This window comes from Gobio gobio (assembly GCF_949357685.1).
Source record: "Gobio gobio genome assembly, chromosome: 4".
In the NCBI taxonomy this organism is placed as follows: Eukaryota; Metazoa; Chordata; class Actinopteri; order Cypriniformes; family Gobionidae; genus Gobio; species Gobio gobio.
In genome coordinates, this window is record NC_137100.1 from 38,685,463 (window position 1) to 38,709,685 (window position 24,223).

Below are 24,223 nucleotides of genomic sequence, written 5' to 3' on the forward strand. Positions count from 1 at the left end.
TGGTGTTAATATTCTTCCTCCATCTCCTCTTCATCTGTCAGTGGTGCTGGTGTTTGGCTGGCCTGAGTAGAAGTCAATAATGTCATTCCCCTGATTAATAAATGTAACAGGTGGGATCAGAGAACATTTCATTATGAGAAAAGAGCATAGACCCTTTTCACATTTCTGGGTTTCCGAAGCTGAAGTCGTCATAGTTGGGTTAACTCTTATAGCGGTGAATGAGAGAATACATTAAATATATATATTTTTGTGTCTCCATTTGCTCAAATAGCAAAAGAGAAACTCCACAATAGTGATTTCAAAACTTTCAAAAAGATGGAAAAATTACAGTGAGATTGATAACTGCAGTGAAAAGAGAGAAAGTTGTTAATTTTAACTATCACTCCCATAGACGCTGTATTAGAAACACTCTCACAGCAGCGGTAACTTGATTTTTGTAATTTGATGCAAAAGTAATATAATACAAAGTATTAGTGTTATAAATGTACATACATTAAAAAAAAAATACAAAAAACGTTGCAGGATTTACGATATTGATGACCATTAAAACACGTCATCACTGTGAAAAGGGTCTATGTGGGAAAAGCTGCTGCACATTGGACACTGAATGATATTTATTTAATATGTCAAATGTTTGTAAAGTCATTAAACCAACACCCATGAACATTTTATGCTTAAAGCTTTTCCTGATTGAATTATGTTTTTTTAATCTATTTTTTTTAGCTGCAGCCACATTCTTTGTTTGCCTTTTGGATACCATGAAAATTAAACTTAATTAAAATAATTAAGAATTAAACTTGTGTATTGACCCGGAAGTATGCAAACGTCTTTTTGTTGGGTGCTGTTGCCATGGTGAATCGTAATTTCGGAGCTCCATTGATCGTGGCTTTTCATAGTTGGAATGCATGAGCTTAACTCAGAGTCAGTCTACTCAGAGTTGGTTGAACTACCTCAATTCAGCTGTTCTGAAACCCAAAACTCAGAGTTTCCCATCTCAGAGTAAGTCAACTCAGAGTTCAGGTTTAAACTCAGAGTTGGTTGAACCTCCTTTCTGAAACAGGCCCCTGGTCACCGTTCATGTCCGTTTATGTATGTATGTTTATGTATGTGTATGTATGTTTATGTATGTTTATGTAAGGTGTGTTATACTATCTGTCAGTCTCCTGAGTATCCCTGAGTATCACATTTCGTATTAAACGTTGTTTGAGTATTCTACTTACCTGTCTTTGCCTTCCTGCCTGAGCACACCCGTAACATGACCAGACCCAAACAGCAAGAGGACCTCTCTGGGATGAGTATTTTCCTGGTCCCACTCTCTCCAGAATCCCCAGAGGAAGGCGGTTCAGCGGAGGATCGCCTTTGGGGGATTCGACAGAACGGTCGCTCACTGGAGAGGTATGTAGAGGAATTCTCTGAGCTAGCTTATCTGGTGAACTGGCCAGATGCGCAGCTTAATGCAGTTTTTCTGATGGGCCTGGACTAGGACACTATTCGGTTCCTGGAACCTGCCTGTTCCTTTTCCCTAGTCGAGACAATCAACCTGGTTTTGTCCCTAAATTGTTCCGAGTTCGAGATAATAGAAGAGGTTCCTATGAATATGTGTCTTCCTCGTCCAGTCCCCTCAGAAAAGCTCGCTGCCTGGTCAGTTCACCCTCAGCCAGTTTCCTCTGCATATCCCTCCAGTGGGCCTGCCGGGAGGGTCCTGCCTGTCGCTCCAGCACTCCTGGACTCCGCTCCAGCACTCCTGGACTCCGCTCCAGCCCTCCTGGACTCCGCTCCAGCCCTCCTGGACTCCGCTCCAGCATTCCTGGACTCCGCTCCAGCACCCCTGAACTTCCAGGACTCCGCTCCAGCACCCCTTGACTTTCTGGACTCCGCTCCAGGCTTCCACGAGCCCGCTCCAGGCTTCCACGAGCCCGCTCCAGCCTTCGACGAGGCCGCTCCAGCCTTCGACGAGGCCGCTCCAGCCTTCGACGAGGCCGCTCCAGCCTTCGACGAGGCCGCTCCAGCCTTCGACGAGGCCGCTCCAGCCTTCGACGAGGCCGCTCCAGCCTTCGACGAGGCCGCTCCAGCCTTCGACGAGGCCGCTCCAGCCTTCGACGAGGCCGCTCCAGCCTTCGACGAGGCCGCTCCACCTCGCAGGACTGTCCCATTCCACAGGCCCACCATTCCAGCCCTTAATTTCCCAAAGAAAGTTTTGGGGGGGGGCTGTGTACCTGTGGATGGGAGACATGTGGGTGGGGCTCTGGTCCCGCCAAGGCGCCCAAAGACTCCTGACCCGCCAGAGCGCCCAAAGACTCCTGACCTGCCAGGGCCGCCCACGGCTCCTGACCCGCCATGGCCGCCCACGGCTCCACCCTGGAGGCACCCCAGCCAGTCAGACCCCAGTGCTCCCGTTCTCAGGACTCCAGGGTGCCCACCCTCCCTCCCTTTTTTTTTCTACGGCGCGAGGACGCGCCTATTGGGAGGGGGCTTTATGTCACATATCTGTGTTTCTGTCATGTTGTTTATTCTGGTCACATGTTCCTTTGTCTATGTTTCCCGCCATTTTCTCTATTTCCTTAGTTACCCTCGTTAGTCTAGTTCTGTTCAGCTGTGTTTAGTTACCCTCATCTGTATCACCTGTGCCCCTCGTTAGTCATCTGTGTTTGTATTTAAGTTCCTCTTTGTTCATTCAGTCTTTGTCTGGTCTCCGTTTATGTAAGGTGTGTTATACTATCTGTCAGTCTCCTGAGTATCCCAAGTATTAAACGTTGTTTGAGTATTCTACTTACCTGTCTTTGCCTTCCTGCCTGAGCACACCCGTAACAATTATGTTGTCTTTTTGAATTACTCTTAAAGTTTATACCATGGCACCTCTTGAAACCATGTTTCAAGAAAAAGAAACATGTCATCTAAGAGTACATCTTATTTAGTTCAGGGGATTTTCATCACTAGTCATAAAAATTATAATTTCCTTGGTTGTTTTGTATAATGTACACTGGGAATGTTTTGAAAGACCGATTATGTCTCAAACCAGACTCTCTTTCTCTGACTACCTAGATATACTTAGTTTTGTGTACAGCTCTGCTGGTGAGTCGTTTCTCTTGTACTGCTCACTGCTTTTGAACATCTACACACGTGTGACACGTACTATGTGTCAGGAAGTGAGTTAAAGACTATAGCTGCTTTTCCCCCTCAGGTGTCACTTTCTCCGAGCTGCTCTTCAAACTTAGGTTTCCCTTCTGTAACTGGATTCTAGAACACAGTGAAAATAGGTGATGACAACTTATCCACACTGATCTAGTGCTCACTGGTGTATCTCAAGGCATCCATTTCAAGAAAATAAATAATAACACAATGTTTAGGTTTCATTGTTAACAATACAAAATCATTAACTTTCAATTACCATTTTTACTCACACATCATTTTCCAATTAATTTTTCAATCCATATTCTAGTTACAGCTTTAATCTGAAAATGTTTGCATGCTCCACAGCTATTGCAATGTATCACAACATGCTCGAAAACTCATTAAACTTTGTATATGCATCAGAAGTGGTGAAAATGTATGTCTGATATGAGTTTCAGAATTAGGTGTGGCAAAATGGCTCGATAGCGCCACCTACAAAATTTCAATTAAGCGCCATTCGGTAGACACATGTAACATTCCAATACCTACAAAAAGTTCCTGGGAGCAATATCTGAAAACCAACAGGAAGTGAGATATTTTGAATTTTCATGGATGGATGGATGGATGGATGGATGGATAGATAGATGACAAGCATAAAACAAGCATAAAAACTACTTATTGCAACAAAAAAACTCAAGAATTATGAATTGTCTTACATATTAAAACATCATATCATATGTAATATAATCCGTATGCTTTGAATCATCCAAAAACATGCAGATTTTTGTCCTGCTATTCTCTTCTGGAAGTACTGGAGATGCTCTTGCATTTGTTAAGCTGATTTTGACAGTAATTTAATCAACTCATTAATTCTCAATCATGTTCATCACAATAACACACAACAGCATTATGAATGGCACAACGTAGGTCAAGAGACTCATTCAAATGCTTTTTGCTATGTTTATAAGGTGCTAGTAAAAAATGTTGTTGTCTTGCACCAAATCCAATTCTATAAATGAATTATGTTTTAAATGAATTGTCAGTGAATAGTGAATATTTTGAATAATGTTTTTTACATTATCCATAATAAATACATTTGCATGCCGTTTTAGATATACTTTAGAACATTGCATCAATCTGGTTATGGAAATCAAGTTAAGAACAACTTAAGAGTAGGTTAACATTATCCCGCATTTTCAATCCACAATTTATCCGCAAGTTCTTCACAGTGGCCAGAAAAGTGATTTTTCTTAATTATAGACCTTTGAATCTTGTAGCACATTTTTTTTTTTTTTTTTATGTGTATCCTCTTCAGTGTGTGTATAAACAGTATGTGTAAGCTCACACAAACGCGTTTACCCCCCTGAGCTTCTCTCTTTGAAGTCCACGGGAGATCCTTTCCGTTCTTCTCTCATCTTGATGGGCGAGAGAGAGAATAGACAGGTGTTCAAAGACACCCCACCACTTTCTGCCCTCTCCGCTGCCCTCCATCTCTCCATCGGACTACTCATGTCTCCTGTTCATTCTTCTTCACCAAACACACATTTCACGTTTCTTCCTGTGAGTTCTCTTTTCCCTTCCCCTCTTCTTTCTTTCACACAGAGAGAAAAAGCATTATGAATATTTTAAGTCGAAGAAATGTCACTGAAAGAGGACGGAAAGAGAAAAAGATAAAGTGTAATGATTCAAGTGCTGTTTCTGTTTCCTGGAGTAAAACCATGTGAATGTGGGAAAAAATGGCTTGGGGGATATTTATAACCATTCGAAACATTTCCCTCGCAACATACTTTTCAAATCTAAGCAAATAAATCATTAATATTTGAACCTTTTACCATGGCAAAAAGAGAATTATAGCTGTGCGTTGTCTGTGTATGAATTGTTAAAGAGCCAGACAATTGTATCACTCAAATTAGGAGCAAATTGGAGACATTAACACATTAATCAGAATGAAGATCATCTTTTGTCGGTTTAGCTGGCAGAAGATGAAATGTAGCACCATTATTTAAATGACTAACAATTTAGCATGTGTTTATTATGAACATCTAGAAGAGATGTTTATATTTCTTGTTTTAGTATATATTTATTAGTTTAGAGTGTGTTTGTGTGTATAGTAACCCAGAGGAGCTTTGAAACGTTATGGATTGCTCTGACCCAATTTTTCCCTGCATAATTGCTGGAATATGTCACTTTTAGAGTGGTATTTATCACAGGTGCGCTGTGTGAGTGCCGCTGCCCGTAGGCTTTTCATTGTGCTGCTCTCTTAAATTTGTGCTCAACATACAATCCTCTTTCTGCCTAATATATCAGTGTCTATTTATGTTTACTGGCATATAGGAAGTGCCAGGCTTCACAGGTGTTGACTGCCCATATCACAATAGCAGGGCATCTGGCAGAAGGAACAGGCGCTGTAAAATATAGAGTGTGTTTATGATCAATCATGCTTACTTTCTCTCTCTTTCTAATCTGTGTGTGTGTGTGTGTGTGTGTGTGTGTGTGTGTGTGTGTGTGTGTGTGTGTGTGTGGTGTGTGTGTGTGTGTGTGTGTGTGTGTGTGTGTGTGTGTGTGTGTGTGTGTGTGTGTGTGTGTGTGTGTGTGTGTGTGTGTGTGTGTGTGTGTGTGTGTGTGTGTGTGTGTGTGTGTGTGTGTGTGTGTGTGTGTGTGTGTGTGTGTTGCTTAGCTGTAGTTTGAGGACTAATGTGTCCCCAGAGGTCAGATAAAAATGACAAAATCTCCTTTTAAGGATTTTTTAGCTTCTAGATATGCATTATTGTATTTTATGGTTAGAGTTATGGGTAGAGTTTATTATGATATATTATATTATGATATATTATATTTCCAATTGCAATGTAAGTTGTGTAATCTTGTATAAAAGCATATACTAAATGCATGTCACATGCTCTATTTTGACTTACTTTTATGCCTCCAGTTCCTGTGTTCATTTCCTGTCTTCCTGAGTTGGCCTAGTTTTCTAGTGTGTGCCTGTTAACATAGAAACCTATTGTGTCCACCTGCCCATTGTTAACTTACTCATTTAGGAAACGCATCTCCTCAGCATAATCGCCTGCACCAGTCGTTAATAAACGTTTAATAACATCTTTGTGAGGACGACTGGCAACAGCTGGTTCTTAAATTCTAAGACTAGAATATTTAGATATAGCACACTGCATGATTTTTTACACCGACTGTAAACACAGACTGAATGCAACTGTCCCTGATTCAGCGCGTTTGAGCATGATCAGTCATTACAACCAAATTCCATTCATAATCGGCCTAACAGTCATTAGGTGTGTCCCCGGCTTAAGTCCTGTGTAAAGATGGTTTCAACGGCAACAACATAAACAAACGTTACTGTGCATGCCTGCTTTTGTGGCCAAAATTTAAATTCCGGTAGACGTCCACAAAGAATAGATAACAATAGAGGCTGCGTTATCATCTTTCATTTTAAATTGTGCAACATTATCTTAATTTATATGTTTTTATTTTTTCAGCATGTTATAAATAATCTCCCATTTCTGTCTGCAATATAAAGTGTGGGGGGGGGGGTACCCCCCTTAAAGGGTTAGTTCATCCAAAAATGAAAATTCTGTCATTAATTACTCACCCTCATGTCGATCCCAACCCATAAGACTTTAGAGAACAAAACAAATATCTTAATTTGTGTTCCGAAGATGAACAAAGGTCTTATGGGTTTGGAACGACATGAGGGTGAGTAATTAATGGCAGAATTTTCATTTTTGGGTGAACTTGGCTTATAATTAAAATACTTATTCTTGGAATTTGACGTTCTCCTTCGTTTGATTTGAACCATGTCGTTACAGCATAAATGTAATTGTAGTTTATACATTGTATTTCTGAAAAATTGTGTTATCTAAAACATTTTGTCTTTAGTCTGCTATACAGTCAGACATAATTTTTACTATTATGATTTTTTTTTTTGTATGGTAATGTTTATCATTTTGTATGGTAAAAATTCATGAAGGACATAATGCTTGAACGAACAATTATTTTATCAACAAATTAATCTGTCAATTATTTTATTGATTAATCAAATAATCTAACAATTATCATAGTTTTGAGGTAGGAGAGCCCCAGGATGTTTTCAGATGCTCCTGCATAGAGGTTGTGCTGCTGTGGATTGCCATTTCAGTTTTACAGAGTGTGCAGAGCACCATTTTATTTGGTCTCTTTAAAAAAAAATTCCCACACTTTAGATCGACCTCGATATTTTTGTAATAGCTGATTTTCAGCAAGCTGGCATAATTGGAGATGACCGTAAACAGCGCAATGGATTGACGCATTCCACGAAAATCTACTAATTTACGCAATTGGTGTAACCGATTACGTCAACGCATCATTCCAGCCCAACGCTATCTCACGACCAAATCGTACATATTTGTACAAGGTGGCTAATTCGTACGAATTCATACAACCTCATTCAAATTTGCGCAATTTGTCTAAACCGGTTTGAGATTGGGTCATTCATATGAAATCATACGAATTGGGCAACTCATCAAATACGTACGATTTAGAAAAAAAAATCATACAAATTTGTATGAGTGAGCTCATACAAATTTGTACGAATTAGCCACCTTGCAAAATACGTACAAATTGCAGTGAGATTGGGTTGTCCAGCCAACACGGTCTCACACCCATCTCGTCACTTATTGACGCTTGGTCAGGACGCACAGGGTATCCCTTTAGCGTAATTTTTCGACGCGCAGGGTACTCCATTGATTTCAGTTGTTTGCCCAATGCGTCAGATCAAGACACATTCAATTCTTTGCATTCGTAAAAGTAGACATAATTTTATAAATATGTATAGGCTACTTTTTTATTTTAGAGCAACTAACCCAACTCCTACCCTAAACCTACCCACTTCTCAACGACATAAAACATAACAGACAAATATAAGTGCAGTCACAGGTATTTATTGCAACAACTGACCAAAAATGGTATAAAAGTTGACTCATATTGCATTCCAAGTCTTCTGAAGTAATAAAATATCTTTATGTGAAGAACAGAGTTGATCTTAAAGTTTTAATCGCTGAATTATCACAAAACATGAGCATCACATGAACTATTCCCTGCTCTGGAGTGGAAAAAAAAGAAGAAGAAAAAAAATGTTTTCTGCTTTAGTTCGTAATAATCAAAGAAGGAAAAAGGAAAATTTGCCCGATAAAGCACACTCTGACTCACATTCACTCTTGCTAGTAAATTGAGCAATCAGTATGATAATTCTAGACAAAATGCAGCTTAGTTCTTACGTTTGAAATGTCTTCAGAATCATGTTTAATTGAAAATTCAGGCACACCTGAGTTTTATGCGCACAGACTCGCCTGTTTGGCCCCTTTTTTGGTAGAAAAGCAAGAAGGGCACAAAATACTCCCAATGTTTAATTATTCCAAATGAGCCTCGGGGAGAATCTCAAGGGTTTTAATTAAGCCTGAATTAAAGTTATGTAAATTACATATGAAAGTAGCAGGTTTCTTTGCCTCTTTTCAAAAATAAATCATTTTATTTATTTTTTGCATAAGGCAAAAAAGGCTCAGTTTTTATGCATTCATAAGACCAAGCCTCAAATCTGGTGTTTCCCTCATTTTTCATCCATTCTGCCTTTCTTTATAAATGTCGTCCCTTTCCTTGTGCGTATACTCATACATGTTGAATTAATGTTGATAATTCAGCTCAACGTTTATATATGAGGATGGTTCTGCAAGACTTTTCCTATCAGGTGCTTGTGGGTCTAGTGCTGGAAATGTGATGCAAAAACAACAAAATATAAAAAGAGCGTATCTCCCCTAAGACCTGGTTGTTTTCCATGCAGCTTTAATGCATAGTAGTCATGTATGAATTTTTAAAGTGTGCATTTGCTCTGCATAATAATAGATGTTTGAGTATTTCAGTGTTTCATTATTATATGCAAGTCACAGAGAGTGAAAACGAACTACACATTCATGCTAGGGATAGAAAAAAATTATGTGTTCATTTTTTGTGATTAATTTATATCGGCTGTGTAATATGCTAAAAATAATTAACATAACTTATTAATTTTTCTGCTGTCTGATACTATGATGATAATGTTTGGCAATGCTTTTGTGTTCTCTAGCAAATGTTTTTTGTTCCACCGAGAAACTTTGCGTTTGCTCGCAAAATGTTTGCATTCCCCCAAGAAACTTTGCGTTCACTCACAAAGAACAGACGTGTTTTGACGAACAGAGAGAACGCAAAAGTTTTCGCGAAGGAAAGCAAAAGAATTGACATATTTTTCCTCCCATTTATTTTTTTTTTTTCACCAGCATGCCTCGGAGCTCCGTATTTAAAGCTACACTGTGTGATATTTTCCCCCATCTAGTGGTGAAAAGGTATATGACCATCCAGTGAATTTTAGTTTCTGTTCTTCTCAATTCCGATTTCGTTTCAACTCCTACGGTGGCCGATTTAGTCCAAGATTAACATGGCTTCCAGTTCGACCTCGTCCACATTCGACACGGTGCCTGTGGGATATTCTGTGCGCAGTGGGATGGTTGGAACTCAACTGGCCTAATTATTCGGCTAGAAAGAACTGCAGCTAATCCAGAGTGAACTTTGATGATAGTAATGTTTATTCAGTCATCCAATTGCAAGGCATAAACAGGTTTGCGTGTATATGTACATAAATGTGGTTTCTGTGAGAGAACATATAAAGATGGTAAATATACATACACAGTTAAGAACTGTATAACTATACTTATAAGTTACATTTGTATAATGTAACTGTAAACCAGAGCTTATTGTACCATATATAGGCGCTAAATGCAGCTGCATTAAAAGGAGCTGCCGCTGCCGCTGCTAACAAGCGGTGTCCGGTTACAAAAGTGTGTGCGCAGCTTTAACGTTAGCACTGTAGTGCGCTCTGTATAACAATTGTTAATATGCCGATCAGACCTGATACATATTTCCATCAACATACATTACAAGCAAATATTTTCTAAAAACGAATAAACATTGTTGATAACAAAATAACTGAATGATTATTCAAGTAGGTGAGCATTGCTATTGGATGTTGACACAAAAATACTTCTGAGGTGACATCAACTGAATTACGCGATGACACACTCTGAAACACATCTACAATGACAATAACTATTATTACTTACGGAGTTATTAACGCACAGAAATACCACACAAGGAAAAACAGACTTTTGAGGAATAAACAAGCCAGGAAAACTCTGTATAACTCTGTTACTGGACGCTGCTGAGATGAAAACTCTCTGCACATGCACCAGACAAGTCTGAACAAGTTGACGCGCACATGCGCGAGGCAGAGAATTTTGTACAGTGCCATCGAGTGAAACGCGAAAGGCGAAGCTTGAATTTACGGGTATGTCCCTCTTTGGCTAATCTACTTTCAAGATGGAGGGGCAACATGGCGACCACCGTTAGATCCCATTACCTTATATATTTTCAATGGCATATTATAAACTTACACTCTAAAAAAAAAAAGTTTCTATATTGCACCAAAAATGGTTCTTGGCTCGTAATCATAGGGGAACCTTTTTTAGTGCTATATAGCACCAATTTTGGTGCTTCAGTGGTTCTTCAGCGGTTCTTCAGAGGTTCTTCAGCGGTTCTTCAGAGGTTCTTCACCGGTTCTTTGACTAAGGTGCTATATAGCACCTCTGAAGAACCACTGAAGAACCACTGAAGCACCAAAATTGGTGCTATATAGCACTAAAAAAGGTTCCCCTATGATTACGAGCCTTTTTTTTTAGAGTGTACGAGAATACTTTATTACTTGAAAGAAGTAAATATACATTAATGAGCACATATATTTTTGAAAGAACTAAGTGTTTTTAGCTAAGAATAGACTAAAAAAGTTACACAGTGTAGCTTTAACAAATGAATAGGTACACTCTAAAAAAAAAAGGTTCTATATTGCACCAAAAATGGTTCTTGGCTCGTAATCATAGGGGAACCTTTTTTAGTGCTATATAGCACCAATTTTGGTGCTTCAGTGGTTCTTCAGCGGTTCTTCAGAGGTTCTTCAGCGGTTCTTCAGAGGTTCTTCACCGGTTCTTTGACTAAGGTGCTATATAGCACCTCTGAAGAACCGCTGAAGAACCACTGAAGCACCAAAATTGGTGCTATATAGCACTAAAAAAGGTTCCCCTATGATTACGAGCCTTTTTTTTTTGAGTGTAGAAAAGATTTAAAGTGAAACAAAAGGAACTGATTTCTCATGAAAAAAAGTAGAGCATAAAGAGAAATGACAGATAAAAACATCATTGGGAGTTATCTCATACAAATAAAGGCAAAGCTAAATTATCCTTTTATTATAATGGGTTAATGCAATGATTCTTGTAATTATTAAATTGATTCTCTAATTGTTTTAGGGTAAAAAAAAAAAGGTTGCCGTTTGCTACTAAGTATTAAATGTATTAGTTGAATAATTACTAGTCATTTTATCCTCAAAACCTGGAAAAATATAAATTTAAGAATGATATTTGTATTGGCCCTGTTAGTACTTGATAATAATGATACTTAACAAATATTATTTTGAAGATACTTAAAAAAATACTGTTATTACAATTATGTACTAAAATATACTACTTATTCTACATTAATTTGGGGATTTAATGTGTATATTTTATATAATTACAGAAACCTGTGCTATAAATTCATATGTCCTAATTCATATGTTACCTTCATAATCCAAGGTCACTCTCAATGAGTAAAAATAATCATAAAATTAATTGGTCTTTCTTTCTCTCATCAGGGTTGAAACAGATCCATGCTCTCTCTATCCAAGGAAACTACGAATTACGCATTGATCTAGAAGACTTTGAGAACAGCACAGCTTTTGCACAGTACGGTGTTTTTGGAGTCGGGCTGTTTTCTGTTGATCCTGAGGATGATGGTTACCCCCTCACCATTGCTGATTACACCGGCACTGCAGGTACACATACATATTTACATAATAAAGCTACAGGCTGTGGGTCAGTATCTTCAATGCTATGCAATTAGAATGCCTTGTTTAAATCATATGCTTAATATTCAACTAACTTTGAAGGACCCAGTATGCAAATCAGTTAGCAAGATTCAATCTCTGTCAACAGTAATAAGTGCTTATTCATTCAGATAATTGGTCCATTTCAGGGCTTGATAGCATAGACAGAATAATCATGGCACTTAATACACTCTTTAGTCACTTATCAGCTGCAAACAAAACATATATCACGCTTCCCCTGCAAATCGCCACACACAATCAACCACTAAGACGCGGCATCAATACTGATTTCTTAATACAATTTGATTCTGATTCACAAGCTCTTGATTTGATTCAGAATTGATTCAATTTGAAAAACTCATCTATTTGAACCAGCTCATTCAAGTAATTAGATTCACAATGTATCTTTATTGTATTTAACTTAAACAAACTGGCTCATAAGATTCATCTGTTCATGGTTCAGACTATACTGGTCACACTGTATTTTGTTTATACACTGAAAAGAACCCACTCACAAGTGTCATTTGTTTGTCAGTCGGACCGCAATGGTCACATTGAATGTTGTTTTTGCACGCAGTCGGCAAGTACACTCAATAGAAATATGTTTTTTGCTATTCTTTTGTGATACAGTCTTTTTATTCCATCACATTTATATTACATCCGTTCCACACACAAAAAGACTGCAAACTCAAATAAACATCTCAAGTAATTTTTATGCAGCCTTTAAATAAAAATTATTTTAACAATCATTATCAGTATTAATTGGGGGGGGGGGGGGGGGGGGTGATATTATTACGCAGTCAAACACACACACACACACACACACACACATCCAGAAGACAAAATGCCTTCAAGTCGATTACTATCATTGACTTAGTCAAATGTCAAGAACATAGACGCAAACTGAATTAGAAAACTTCTCAGAGTCCGGTAAGAAACAATTGAGCAGCAGGATAAACAGAAATAGAAAGAGCATTCTGAGTTTGAACTCAAGGGCAGGAGCTGAAGAAAATACACCAAGAAGAGAGCGTGAAAGAGAGAGGTGAGAGATCTCTTGTCTGGACAGCAGGTATAGTATATATCCGGGCTCGAATTGGATCGTGTCTGTAGTGCTAGTGTCAGGTGAGCAGGTGGTCTCTGATTCATGCCCTTGAGCTGCTGGGTTTCCTGTTTGCTGCCTGACAGGTCTCCCTAATCACAGCACTGAGAGTATTATTGTGATCATTTGCATTGAATTTTGACAGGCAGTTGTGCTCTGGACCAGCCTGGTGGGGCCTAATACATCTCAAAATACAGACAGTGTCAAGGTGACTCCTTCTTCACGCTGGCATGTGAGCACAAAGTTTAGGTTTGTGCACCTACAGTATGTTTTATGCAGGTTGCATGTTTATACAGAGCCGTTTTAGAGAGTCTAGCATGGTATTACCACATCACCTGAAGGCTTTCTGAGATGATAATATCCCCTTGACAAATCAAAAGTGATTCCCAAGAGCATGTGACCGAATCGGACAGTTTGCATGTCTGGGTATAACACTCTTAATGCAGAAATGTCATCGGCAGCAATACAAGTATTTTCTGTGGGCTTGTGCGGCCCTAGTGTGACTAATGGCTTATTCCCATCGCTGCAGACAAAATCTGTCAAGCTTGAATGACGCGTATTTCCAGGGGGAAATTGAGCCCCGGTCTGGGATCAGTTTCTCTGTGTATTGTCTTTGACATTATTGAGTAAAACTGACTACGGAATAGAAGATTGAAGATATTCAAGGTCATGGGCTTTTAGAGAAGAGGAATGAAGGTTTAGCGCTTTCATTCTGGAAGCATTATCCTCTTCTGTGGTCCGTCCACTGTATTTTAGGCTGGATGAAAGGTTAAACACAAACTGGTTCTAAACGAATCCCAGAGAGGTTTAGAAATACCACCTGACATTTACCTCTATTGTACTCATCCTGGTACACTTTCTTTTTCTTCCTGTCTCTCTCCATTTCCATGGAACACGGTGTTCCAGCTCTTGTTTGGAAGGTATTCTCTGTTCGTGTTCGGCTGACAGAAACAGTTTATAGGGCAACAGACACATCACCACCCTGCCCTTCTGCCGAAAAATCCAATGAAGTGGACAGCAGGCAGGATGGCTTTCCAAATTTCCTTTTCAGCCACGGAAAAAGGGAAGGCTTGATTCTATTGGCCAACAACACCAAATGCCTTTTGCCACTTGTCATTGACCCACAAGTTGACCCTTTTAATGCTCTTGCCCCACTGACTCGCTGATTCTTTAGATTTAGGTCTTTAGGTCTTTAGCTCAGCGCGCGTCACTCGGCGGCTACACATGTTGAGACTGTGTTTGTGGGTGGTCCATGCTCTCTAATGAGAGCATAGCCACGTCGGCGCGCTGTTCGTCTTGCCTTTTTCATAAGGGCTTGAGTGTTCAGCACGCCGTGTGCCGTCTCACGGCCACGCCCACTGTCTCACATGTCTGCTGGTAGCTTACAGATGGGATTGCTGGTCCTAAAAAATAAATAAATAAAATTAAAAAAAAGGACCTAGTGTTTCGTTTGGGGCTCTAGCAGAGGACAGATGTCAATCGCTGCATCGGAGAGAGGGCTGTTATGTGTTGAAAATGAAGATGATGCTGAGATTCCCACTATAATAGTGGGCGCTCGTGCTGAATCCGATTCATACTCGACAGCCATGCTTTCCCGGGTGGCTGAGGCATAGTGCATAGCGACGCTATGCCTCGCCGCTCTTGTTCCCCGCTGAGGAAGGAGGTGAAGCAGACCGTGTGCAACGCCACAAAGCCTTGCCACGCTCAGCCCCTCCTTCATTTGGAGAGCGCGCTGGGCGGTGTACAACGCTCCCATGCCTTGTCAGCCTCTGGTGCCTCTCCAAATCGCCAGCAGGGGGTGCCGGCTGTGGGAACGCACTCAAGCGGCCTTCCCACACTCGCGCACCCCCTCAGCGGATGCAGGTCGTGTGTCAGACCCAGACCCCTACACGGACCACTCCCATGTTGTCCTGGGGTCCCTGCATTCCGCCTCGCTGCCCTGCTGCGGGTACGTCTGTGGTACCGATGACCCCGCTTGTTCGGTCTCTGGGGGCCTGGCTAGCGCTCCCCAGCCCGTCTCGCTGGGTCATCTGTACCATCAGACTCGGCTTGCGATTCAGTTCGCCCGGCGTCCGCCCAAGTTCGGGGGCGTTCACTTCACATCTATTGCGTGGGTGGATGCCCCCGTGCTTCAGGCGGAGATCGCTGTCCTACTGGCGAAGGACGCGATAAAGCCGGTCCCTCCAGCCGATATGAAGTCCGGGTTCTACAGCCCGTACTTCATTGTACCCAAGAAAGGCGGCGGGTTACGGCCAATCTTGGACCTGCCTTACTTGAACCGTTCCCTCCACAGGATGCCGTTCAGAATGTTAACGCAGAAACGCATCTTCAGGTGCGTCCGTCCCCAGGATTGGTTTGCAGCGATCGACCTGAAGGACGTGTACTTTCATGTCTCGATTCTCCCTCGACACAGACCGTTTCTACGCTTTGCTTTCGACGGACGGGCATGTCAGTACAAAGTCCTGCCCTTCGGGCTGTCCCTGTCGCCCTGTGACATCACAAAAGTCGCGGAGGCGGCCATTGCTCCCATGAGAGAGCGTGGTGTTCGTCTTCTCAACTATCTCGACGACTGGGTGATTCTTGCCCAGTCGCGGGAACAGTTGTGCGAACACAGGGACATGGTGCTTCGGCACCTCAGCCGGTTGGGTCTTCGGGTCAACTGGCAGAAGAGCAAACTCTGTCCCGTACAGAGGATCTCTTTTCTCGGGATGGAGATCGACTCGGTCGCCATGACAGCGCGCCTCACCGAGGAGCGCGTCCAGTCGGTGTTGAGCTGCTTGAATACGTTCAAACGCAGTACAGCGGTTCCACTGAAATAATTTCAGAGGCTCCTGGGGCATATGGCAGCAGCAGCCGCAGTAACGCCGCTAGGGCTGCTCCATATGAGACCGCTTCAACACTGGCTACACGACCGAGTCCCGAGATGGGCGTGGCACAGCGGGTCCCTCCGTGTCCAAGTGATGCCGAGATGCCGCCAAACCTTCAGCCCGTGGTCGGACCCTTCATTTCTACGGGAAGGAGTGCCTCTAGAACAAGTGTCCAGGCATTCTGTTGTCTCCACGGATGCCTCATCCACGGGCTGGGGTGCCACGTACAACGGGCTTGCAGTATCGGGTCTGTGGACGGGGCCCCAACTGCAATGGCATATCAATTGCCTGGAGTTGCTGGCGGTTCGTCTTGCTCTCAGCCACCTCAAAGGGTCGCTCAAAGACAAGCACGTTCTGATCCGGACGGACAGCACTGCGGCCGTTGCGTACATCATCAAACAGGGTGGCCTACACTCCCGCCACAATGTCCCAACTCGCCCGCCATCTCCTTCTGTGGAGTCCGAAGCATCTGAGGTCCCTTCGTGCCATCCACATTCCGGGCCCGCTCAATCGTGCGGCCGACGAGCTGTCACGGTTGCCCGTGCTGCCCGGGGAGTGGAGACTCCACCCCGAGGTGGTCCAGCTGATTTGGAGTCGCTTGGGGCCGCACAGATCAATCTGTTTGCCGCCCCGACATGACCCACTGCCAGTGGTACTATTCCTTGCCCGGGGGAACCCTCGGCACGGATGCCCTGGCACACAGCTGGCCCCGGGGCCTACGCAAATATGCGCTCCCCCCCAGTGAGCCTTCTTGCACAGACACGGTGCAAGGTCAGGGAGGACGAGGAGCAGCTCCTCTTGGTAGCTCCGTACTGGCCCAACAGGACTTGGTTCCCGGAACTAGTGCTCCTCGCGACAGCACCTCCTTGGCCCATTCCTCTGAGGAAGGACCTCCTGACTCAGAGACGCGGCACCCTGTGGAACCCGCGTCCGGACCTCTGGAAACTCCATGTCTGGTCCCTGGACGGGATGCGGAGGTTCTAGGTGACCTACCACAAGCGGTAGTTGACACCATCACTTCCGCCAGAGCCCCCTCTACGAGACGGCTATATGCGTTGAAGTGGAACCTGTTCGTCTGGTGCTCTTCTCACCGAGAAGACCCCCGAAAGTGTTCGGTCAGATCTGTGCTCTGTTTTCTTCAAGACGGGTTGGAGCGAAAGCTGTCTCCCTCCACCCTCAAGGTGTATGTTGCCGCTATAGCGCAATCATGACCTGGTTAATGGTTAATTCATTAGGCAAGCACGATCTGATCGTCAGGTTCCTGGGGGGGGCGAGGAGATTAAATCTGCCTCGTCCTCCCTTTATACCCTCTTGGGACTTGACTCTGGTGCTGACGCACTTCAGAGGGCACCCTTTGAGCCTTTACAGTCAGCGGAGCTTAAGATCTTGTCTCTAAAGACAATACTCCTGATTGCATTGGCCTCAGTTAAGAGGGTAGGGGACCTGCAGGCATTTTCGGTCGACGAATCGTGCCTGGGATTCGGGCCAGGTGACTCTCAGGTAACCCTGAGACCCCGGCCTGGATATGTGCCAAGGTTCCCACTACTCCCTTCCGGGACCAACTGGTGAGCCTGCAAGCGCTGCCTTCGGAGGAGGCAGACCCAGCCCTGGCTTTTCTCTGTCCAGTTTGCGCCCTGTGCGTCTATGTTGACAGAACGCAAAGCTTAGGACCTCAGAGCAGCTCTTCATCTGTTACGGAGGACAGCAGAAGGGAAAGGCTGTCTCCAAGCTGAGGATATGAAGCCCAAGACGTGCCCTGCCCGCTCGGGTTAAGAGCCCACTCCACTAGGGGTGTTGCTTCTTCCTGGGCGCTGGCTCGTGGCGCCTTGCTGGCAGATATTTGTAGAGCCTACGTGTAGAACCGGTGGCTTCTCGTGTGCTCGCTTCCCATAGTCAGCAGCTGAAGTGCCCGTTCTAAGTGTCGGCTTGCTGCGCCATTCCCTTCCCCATGGAATGGATACGTGCGCTTATTTTCTCCAGTCGAGTTCCCCAGGATTGGCGAACCCTGTCGAGTCATCCGCACCCCTCGGCAGTCGGATGTGGCAGAGCGTCTGACGCCAGGTCTGGCACTTGTATGCATTGGTGGAACTTGTGTCGGACTGGGGTCCGTATGTCGTGACCCCTACGGCGGTCCCATACGTGTATTCTCCACGGTACAGCTCCCTACGGTGAGCTCGTGTCTTTCCCTTGGCAGAGTTCCTCTGCCGTCTCAGTTCGGTGTCGTCCCCCGCCTGTATAGGCCGGGGCCACCTCTGGGACTTCCGTATGTTGTGCTGCCCACGGCCAGCCCATACGTGTTCTCTCCACATGGTAACTCCCTCCGGGCATGATGTGGCTCCCGCAGCGTCCTTCGGGCACGCTTTCCCAGCGTTATCCAATAAGTCTGCTGAATGGGTCTTGCGGAACAGCAGTGTGACTCTCCCTGCGTGAATTTCCCCGCCCGCATCAGAACGGGGTCTGAGGTGCTCTCGCTGGGCGCTGGGCGCTGGAAGTGGTAGTAACTGTGGTGTTTTCCATAGGGATCCCAATTCGTCTGTAATACCGACGTACGTCGTAGTGACCGACTGAAAGGGAACGTCTCGGTTACGTATGGTAACCCTCGTTCCCTGAAGGAGGGAACGGAGACGTACGTCCCGTCGCCACAGTTCCTTACCATCACTGCATGGCCGATTCACTAGTTCGGCTCCTCAGTGAAAAACGTCAGTGCGATGCTCTCGCTTTCTGTTTATACCCGCGGCGCGGGGCGGAGCGCGAGATGCAAATCTCGCACGCCAATGGCCCATTGGCCTGTTCTCTAAATCTCGAAGCTGATAGGGGCTCTCTAAAGTGATCCCAATTCGTTGTAATACCGACGTACGTCTCCGTTCCCTCCTTCAGGGAACGAGGGTTACCATACGTAACCGAGACGTTTTCTGCCTCTTTGGGATGGCTGTTACTGTTATTGTTAATTTGCAGAACGCATGCTTCTGAAGGACACATAGGTCAGAAGTAGTGAGTTTAGGTATAGGGATGCTAAGAGAGCATTACAACAGTCCAGTCTGGATAGAGCAAGAGTTTGGACAAGGAGTTGTGTAACATGCTCGGATAGAAAGGGCCTGATCCTCCTTATGTTGTATAAGGCAAATCTGCAGGACCGGGCAATGTTCTAGCAATGTGGTCTGTAAAGTTGAATTAATCATTAATCACAGCTTCAAAGTTCCTGGCTGTTCTGGATGGAGTTATGGTTGATGAACCACACAAGCTGAATGGAGAAGTTGTGATGAAGAGTTGGGTTGGGTTGGCTGAGACCACAAGCAGTTCTGTCTTTGCGAGGTTGAGTTAAAGGTGATGGTCCTTCATCCAGCAAGAAATGTTTATAAGGCAGTCATGTGAGCAGCTACCGTTGGATCATCTAGCTGGAATGAGAGGTAGAGTTGTGTGTCATCAGGTAAAGCCATGTTTCTGAATAACAGATCTTAGTAGATCTTAGTGAGATGTAGATGGAGAAGAGAAGTGGTCCAAGCACTGAGCTCTGAAGCACCCCAGTAGCTAGATGTTGCGACTTAGACACCTCACCCCTTACCCAATATAAAAGTCATTGAATTTAGCAAATTATTGGGTAACACTTTACAATAAGGTTAATTAGTTAACTACATTAGTTAACATGAACTGATAATGAACGGCACTTTTAAAGCATTTATTTATCTTTGTTAATGTTAAATTTCACCATTTACCAGTGGCGGCTGGTGATAATTATTTCGGGGGGGTTATTTTTTTCGCGCGGGGAGGGGGGGGGGGTTGCAGTATCAAGATGCATGTTGACTAAATTCAAGCATTAAAGAGAAAACAGTGTCTTCACTTTTATCTTTTTACACATTCATTTCCCACATATAATTTAATGAGGAAAGGAAAAACAAAAGAATAAAAAAGCATGTTGACTACTTGAACATACATTTTGCTCTCCTTTCTTTCTGGCCAGCAAATTTCTCAATGACTCTCTGATTAAAGTCAGTCATCTCAGTAGTGTCATGACGTTTGCATTTTTCAGTTAGATATTTGAGGTCTCTTAGCCCCGTTGTTGTCCACAAAACTTCAGTACCCACACTTAGAAATAAAACACAGGGAAAGCAATAAAGGCAGGGCTCCAGACAAAAATATCAATTAAGGAGCCATTGGCTCCTATAAGGGAAAAACTTAAGAATGTCACAAAAGAATAAACGCATTTTAATTTTTCATGTGCAATTATTTGGGCGGTGCTGAATTTCATTTTTGGCTTCTTCCATTCTTTCTCATTAAGACAACAGGTTAAGTAAAACATATTTTTTTTGTCTTTTTTTGCCTGTGTAGAACTGCAACAACTTAAATCTATGCGCCTCTTAACATTTTAACAACACCACACACACACACAGAGCGATTTTCGCAGTTTTCTCCACTATAGGATTTATTAATTTATTGTTATATACATAGAGCGCTTCACAGCTGTTACACATCACATAGGCTACCCAACACTTGATTTGTCTTGTTAAACTACTTCACTAAAACGCTCCCACATTTTACTTTACTTTATTTCCTTCCTTTTGTTAATTTGGTAAATTTGGCAAATTAGAACCTGAAGAAAAAAGTTTTAAACATGTTGATATTTCCAATCACTATGTTGGGCAATTCTTATCAGAATCATTTCTATTAAGTTAGTGTATATTTTTTAGGTAAAACTGTTACATGTTTAAGCAATATCTCATGTAGGATTTTTCCTTTGCGTTATATATACTGTCCACTAGGAGGTGCTCTAAGCATATCTTATCCTTGATTTGTTTTCCCTGAACAGACTCTGGTTTTGAAAGTGAAAGAGTGCGTACGTTTGTTGCGTTTTACAGTGAAATGAGAGTTCTGTGTCTTTAATAATATCAACACATTAATTATTTATCTCTCATCCACCCGTAATTATTTACAATGTTATGATCCGCTCATCTCAAACACACTCAAAAATATCCACGCACACGCATACATCCGCTAAACTTCACTGCGGACAAATAAGCATGATCAAAAACATCCGTGATCTTATTTTTCCTTCAGACAACAAGTTAAGAGAGTCAACAATGCAAAGCAAGAAAGGAATTTTTGTTCACTATTTAAAATAGCCCGTCGAGCAGGGCGGTGATGCGTTTTGCGTATTCCTGTGAAGTTAAGGCAGTAACAGAAAAGTTTAATAAGAGTAAAATATATTGAGAATAAGTATCAGTATCAATTAAAAACAAGAATTGTTACTGATTAGTTGGCGTCCACACAGCCTTCCTGCACTTTTACAAGTAGAGTAGGGTACTTGGATATTCATTCATTGACACGTCTCTGTCACTTTCTATCTCTCTCCGGCTGGCACAGCCGTCAGTGTTGTTGCTTGATAGAGATGAGGGCTTTGAAAAAGCATTATATTTTCCGTTTTGACATCCGTTTCTGACGCGTATTTTGGCGCTCTGACTCAGCAAGTTTTTTTCCTCTGTAACTTTGCTGCGCGTCATCTCATTTTATTACGTCAACACACAACAAGACTGGTCGCCAATGGCGATCTCAGCAAAAATAACGGTCGACCGTTTTAGTCGCAGTCTGGAGCCCTGAAAGGGCATTGCTAACAACACATCCAGCCAGCCACCTACGTTTCTAATAACAAGCGTGTGAAACTCCTAGTGCAGCTGCGTCCTGTCACTGGACTGCTGCTGGATTTGTAAATCGCGTTGGTCAGGTTCGGGATCCTTTATCATTATTTTTGCTTCCAACGAACGCCTTGTCAAAGAATTTGGTTTAACTGCTGCCATCTCTACGAAAGTTATTATTCTAATAAGGTTTTGGCGGAGTCGGAGTGACTGTGTCGCCCGCACACTTTCGCTTTAGTGGCCAAGAGTGTAAAGTTGAATGACAGGTGACGAGAACCATTCAGATTGGATAAAATAACACGCATCCATTTCTGATTCGCCAGGGATGCAATGACCTGCGTCCGGAGGAGGATCTTTAAGAACCAATTAGAGACCAGCTTCAGGTCACATGCTGCCAGTATATTTTTAGACTCAGATAGACATCCATTTGTCTGGCGTCCCTCACGCATGAAACCGCATTAAACATATTGAAGAACATATAAAATAGTTAACCCATCAAAGCCAGTTTTTATTAAATGCTGAGGCTCTTACTAACAGCCAGCACATCGTATGAGTAAACTATTTTATTTTTTATACATGTATATTTCTGGAATTTTGATGGGGCGGCGCCCCAGCTCCCTCTATTGACCAGCCGCCACTGCCATTTATTAATGCATTATTAAAATCTTGCTAACATTAGTTAATGCACTGTAAATTAACATGAACAAACCATGAACAGCTGTATTTTTATTAAATAACGTTAACACAGATTAACTAATGCTGAACAAAGGTGTTATTCATGGTTAGTTCATGTCAACTAATGCATTAACTAATGTTAACTAATACAACCTTATTGTAAAGTGTTACCAATTATTGCATTAAAACATAATTCCTTTACAATATCAAGCCAACTATTTGATATAAATGGGTCTTTATGTATGGAAATATCTACAGTAGATTATATTTATATTACAGGAAGGAAGTGTGTACTATGTGTCTACTTCTCATGTCAACAGCCAATCTACTTCAGACAGCTCTATAGTTCCAGACAGCTTTGAGTGTGTGTCGTTCCACCAAACTATTTGAGACCACTTAAAAAAAAAAAAAAACACAGCATAACACATTTGTTTATATAATTATGGAGTAGTGTGTGTGTGTGTGTGTGTGTTCTTGAAAGAGGATTACCAAAAAGTCACTGATGAGACCAATAGAATGATTCAACTCAGTCATCGTTACTTTTTTAAGTGATGCAAAAAGATGTCTTGAAGGATAAGGAAATCAGTGTGAGGGATAGAGAAAGGAAAAAAATAATGATAAAGATTATAACTCTATGTGCATAAATCACATCGAAATGAGATAAAATGCTGAAAATGCTTTCATCTGGGCCACAGAGATGAGGAGTTTGCTTTTGTATGCTAACTCGTCTCGTGTTCCTAGGTGTCTGGAGTCATTTGTGTGAAATGGCTTTCTGTGATGAGTTTCACAGCATTATTTCTAGAACAACACAAGTCAGCTCTGTTGCAACTTAAATATACAATATGTCTTTTTATTATAAATGTTGAAAACAGTTGTACTGCTTAATATTTTTGTGGAAACCATGATACATTTTTTTCCAGGAATCTTTGATGAACAGAAAGTTCAAATGAACATTTATTTGAAATAGAAATCTTTTTTTAAATTTGTTTTTATTATAAATGTCTTTACTGTCACTTTTGATCCGTTTTATGTGTCCTTGCTGATTAAAAATATATTAAAAAAAATATTACTGACCCCAAGCTTTTGAACAAAAGTGTAATCGTCTTTCTCCTCTTTTCCCTTCTTTTTTACATGGGCCTATATAAAGGAGATTCGTTGCTAAAGCATAACGGAATGAAGTTCACGACGAAAGACAGAGACAACGATCATTCAGAGAACAACTGCGCTTCGTTCTACCACGGTGCCTGGTGGTACCGCAACTGCCACACCTCCAACCTGAATGGCCAATACCTGCGCGGACAGCACACCTCTTACGCCGATGGGATCGAGTGGTCGTCCTGGACCGGGTGGCAGTACTCGCTAAAATTCACAGAAATGAAGATTCGGCCAACACGCGAAGAGCGAGAGAGCAAGTAAACATGCAAAAAGTAGTATTTAAATGAATGTGAGGGAGTAAAAAAAAGGAATATATATATATATATATATATATATATATATATATATATATATATATATATATATATATATATATATATATAAATGAATATTTAAAAGACTTAAAATGGGATGTACGATGTGGATAACAACAAGGACAGTTGTTGTTTCTGATCTGAAAGAGCGCTTTCTGTTGTCCTGTTTATTCATTTGGCTGAAAAGTCACACGTTGTGTGGCTGTGCTGTAAGTCCTGCCCTCCATGTAACAATCTCTTCATCATCAGGCCTTGAAGTTTCTTCACACCCCAGCTGTCAGATCTAGGCTCAACCCTGCAATGACTCAACTACTCTTCAGTGTCATATTTCGGTTCTGGTAAAAATGACACTGAATCAAGTTGCTACTGGTTAGATAAATAATTAATAG

General features: G+C 42.2%; 1 protein-coding gene across 1 annotated transcript in view; it reads left to right on the forward strand.

The window, feature by feature from the left end:
- Positions 1 to 23,781, forward strand: part of fibcd1b (fibrinogen C domain containing 1b) — a gene marked incomplete at both ends in the record, with an annotated part of 171,726 nt that extends 147,945 nt beyond the window's left edge. Inside the window, 2 exons of the mRNA XM_079815763.1 lie at positions 11,867 to 12,046; positions 23,513 to 23,781. Of these exons, the coding sequence (XP_079671889.1) occupies positions 11,867 to 12,046; positions 23,513 to 23,781 (449 nt within the window). The remainder of the gene's footprint in view (positions 1 to 11,866; positions 12,047 to 23,512) is intronic.
- Positions 23,782 to 24,223: the final 442 nt, after the last annotated feature.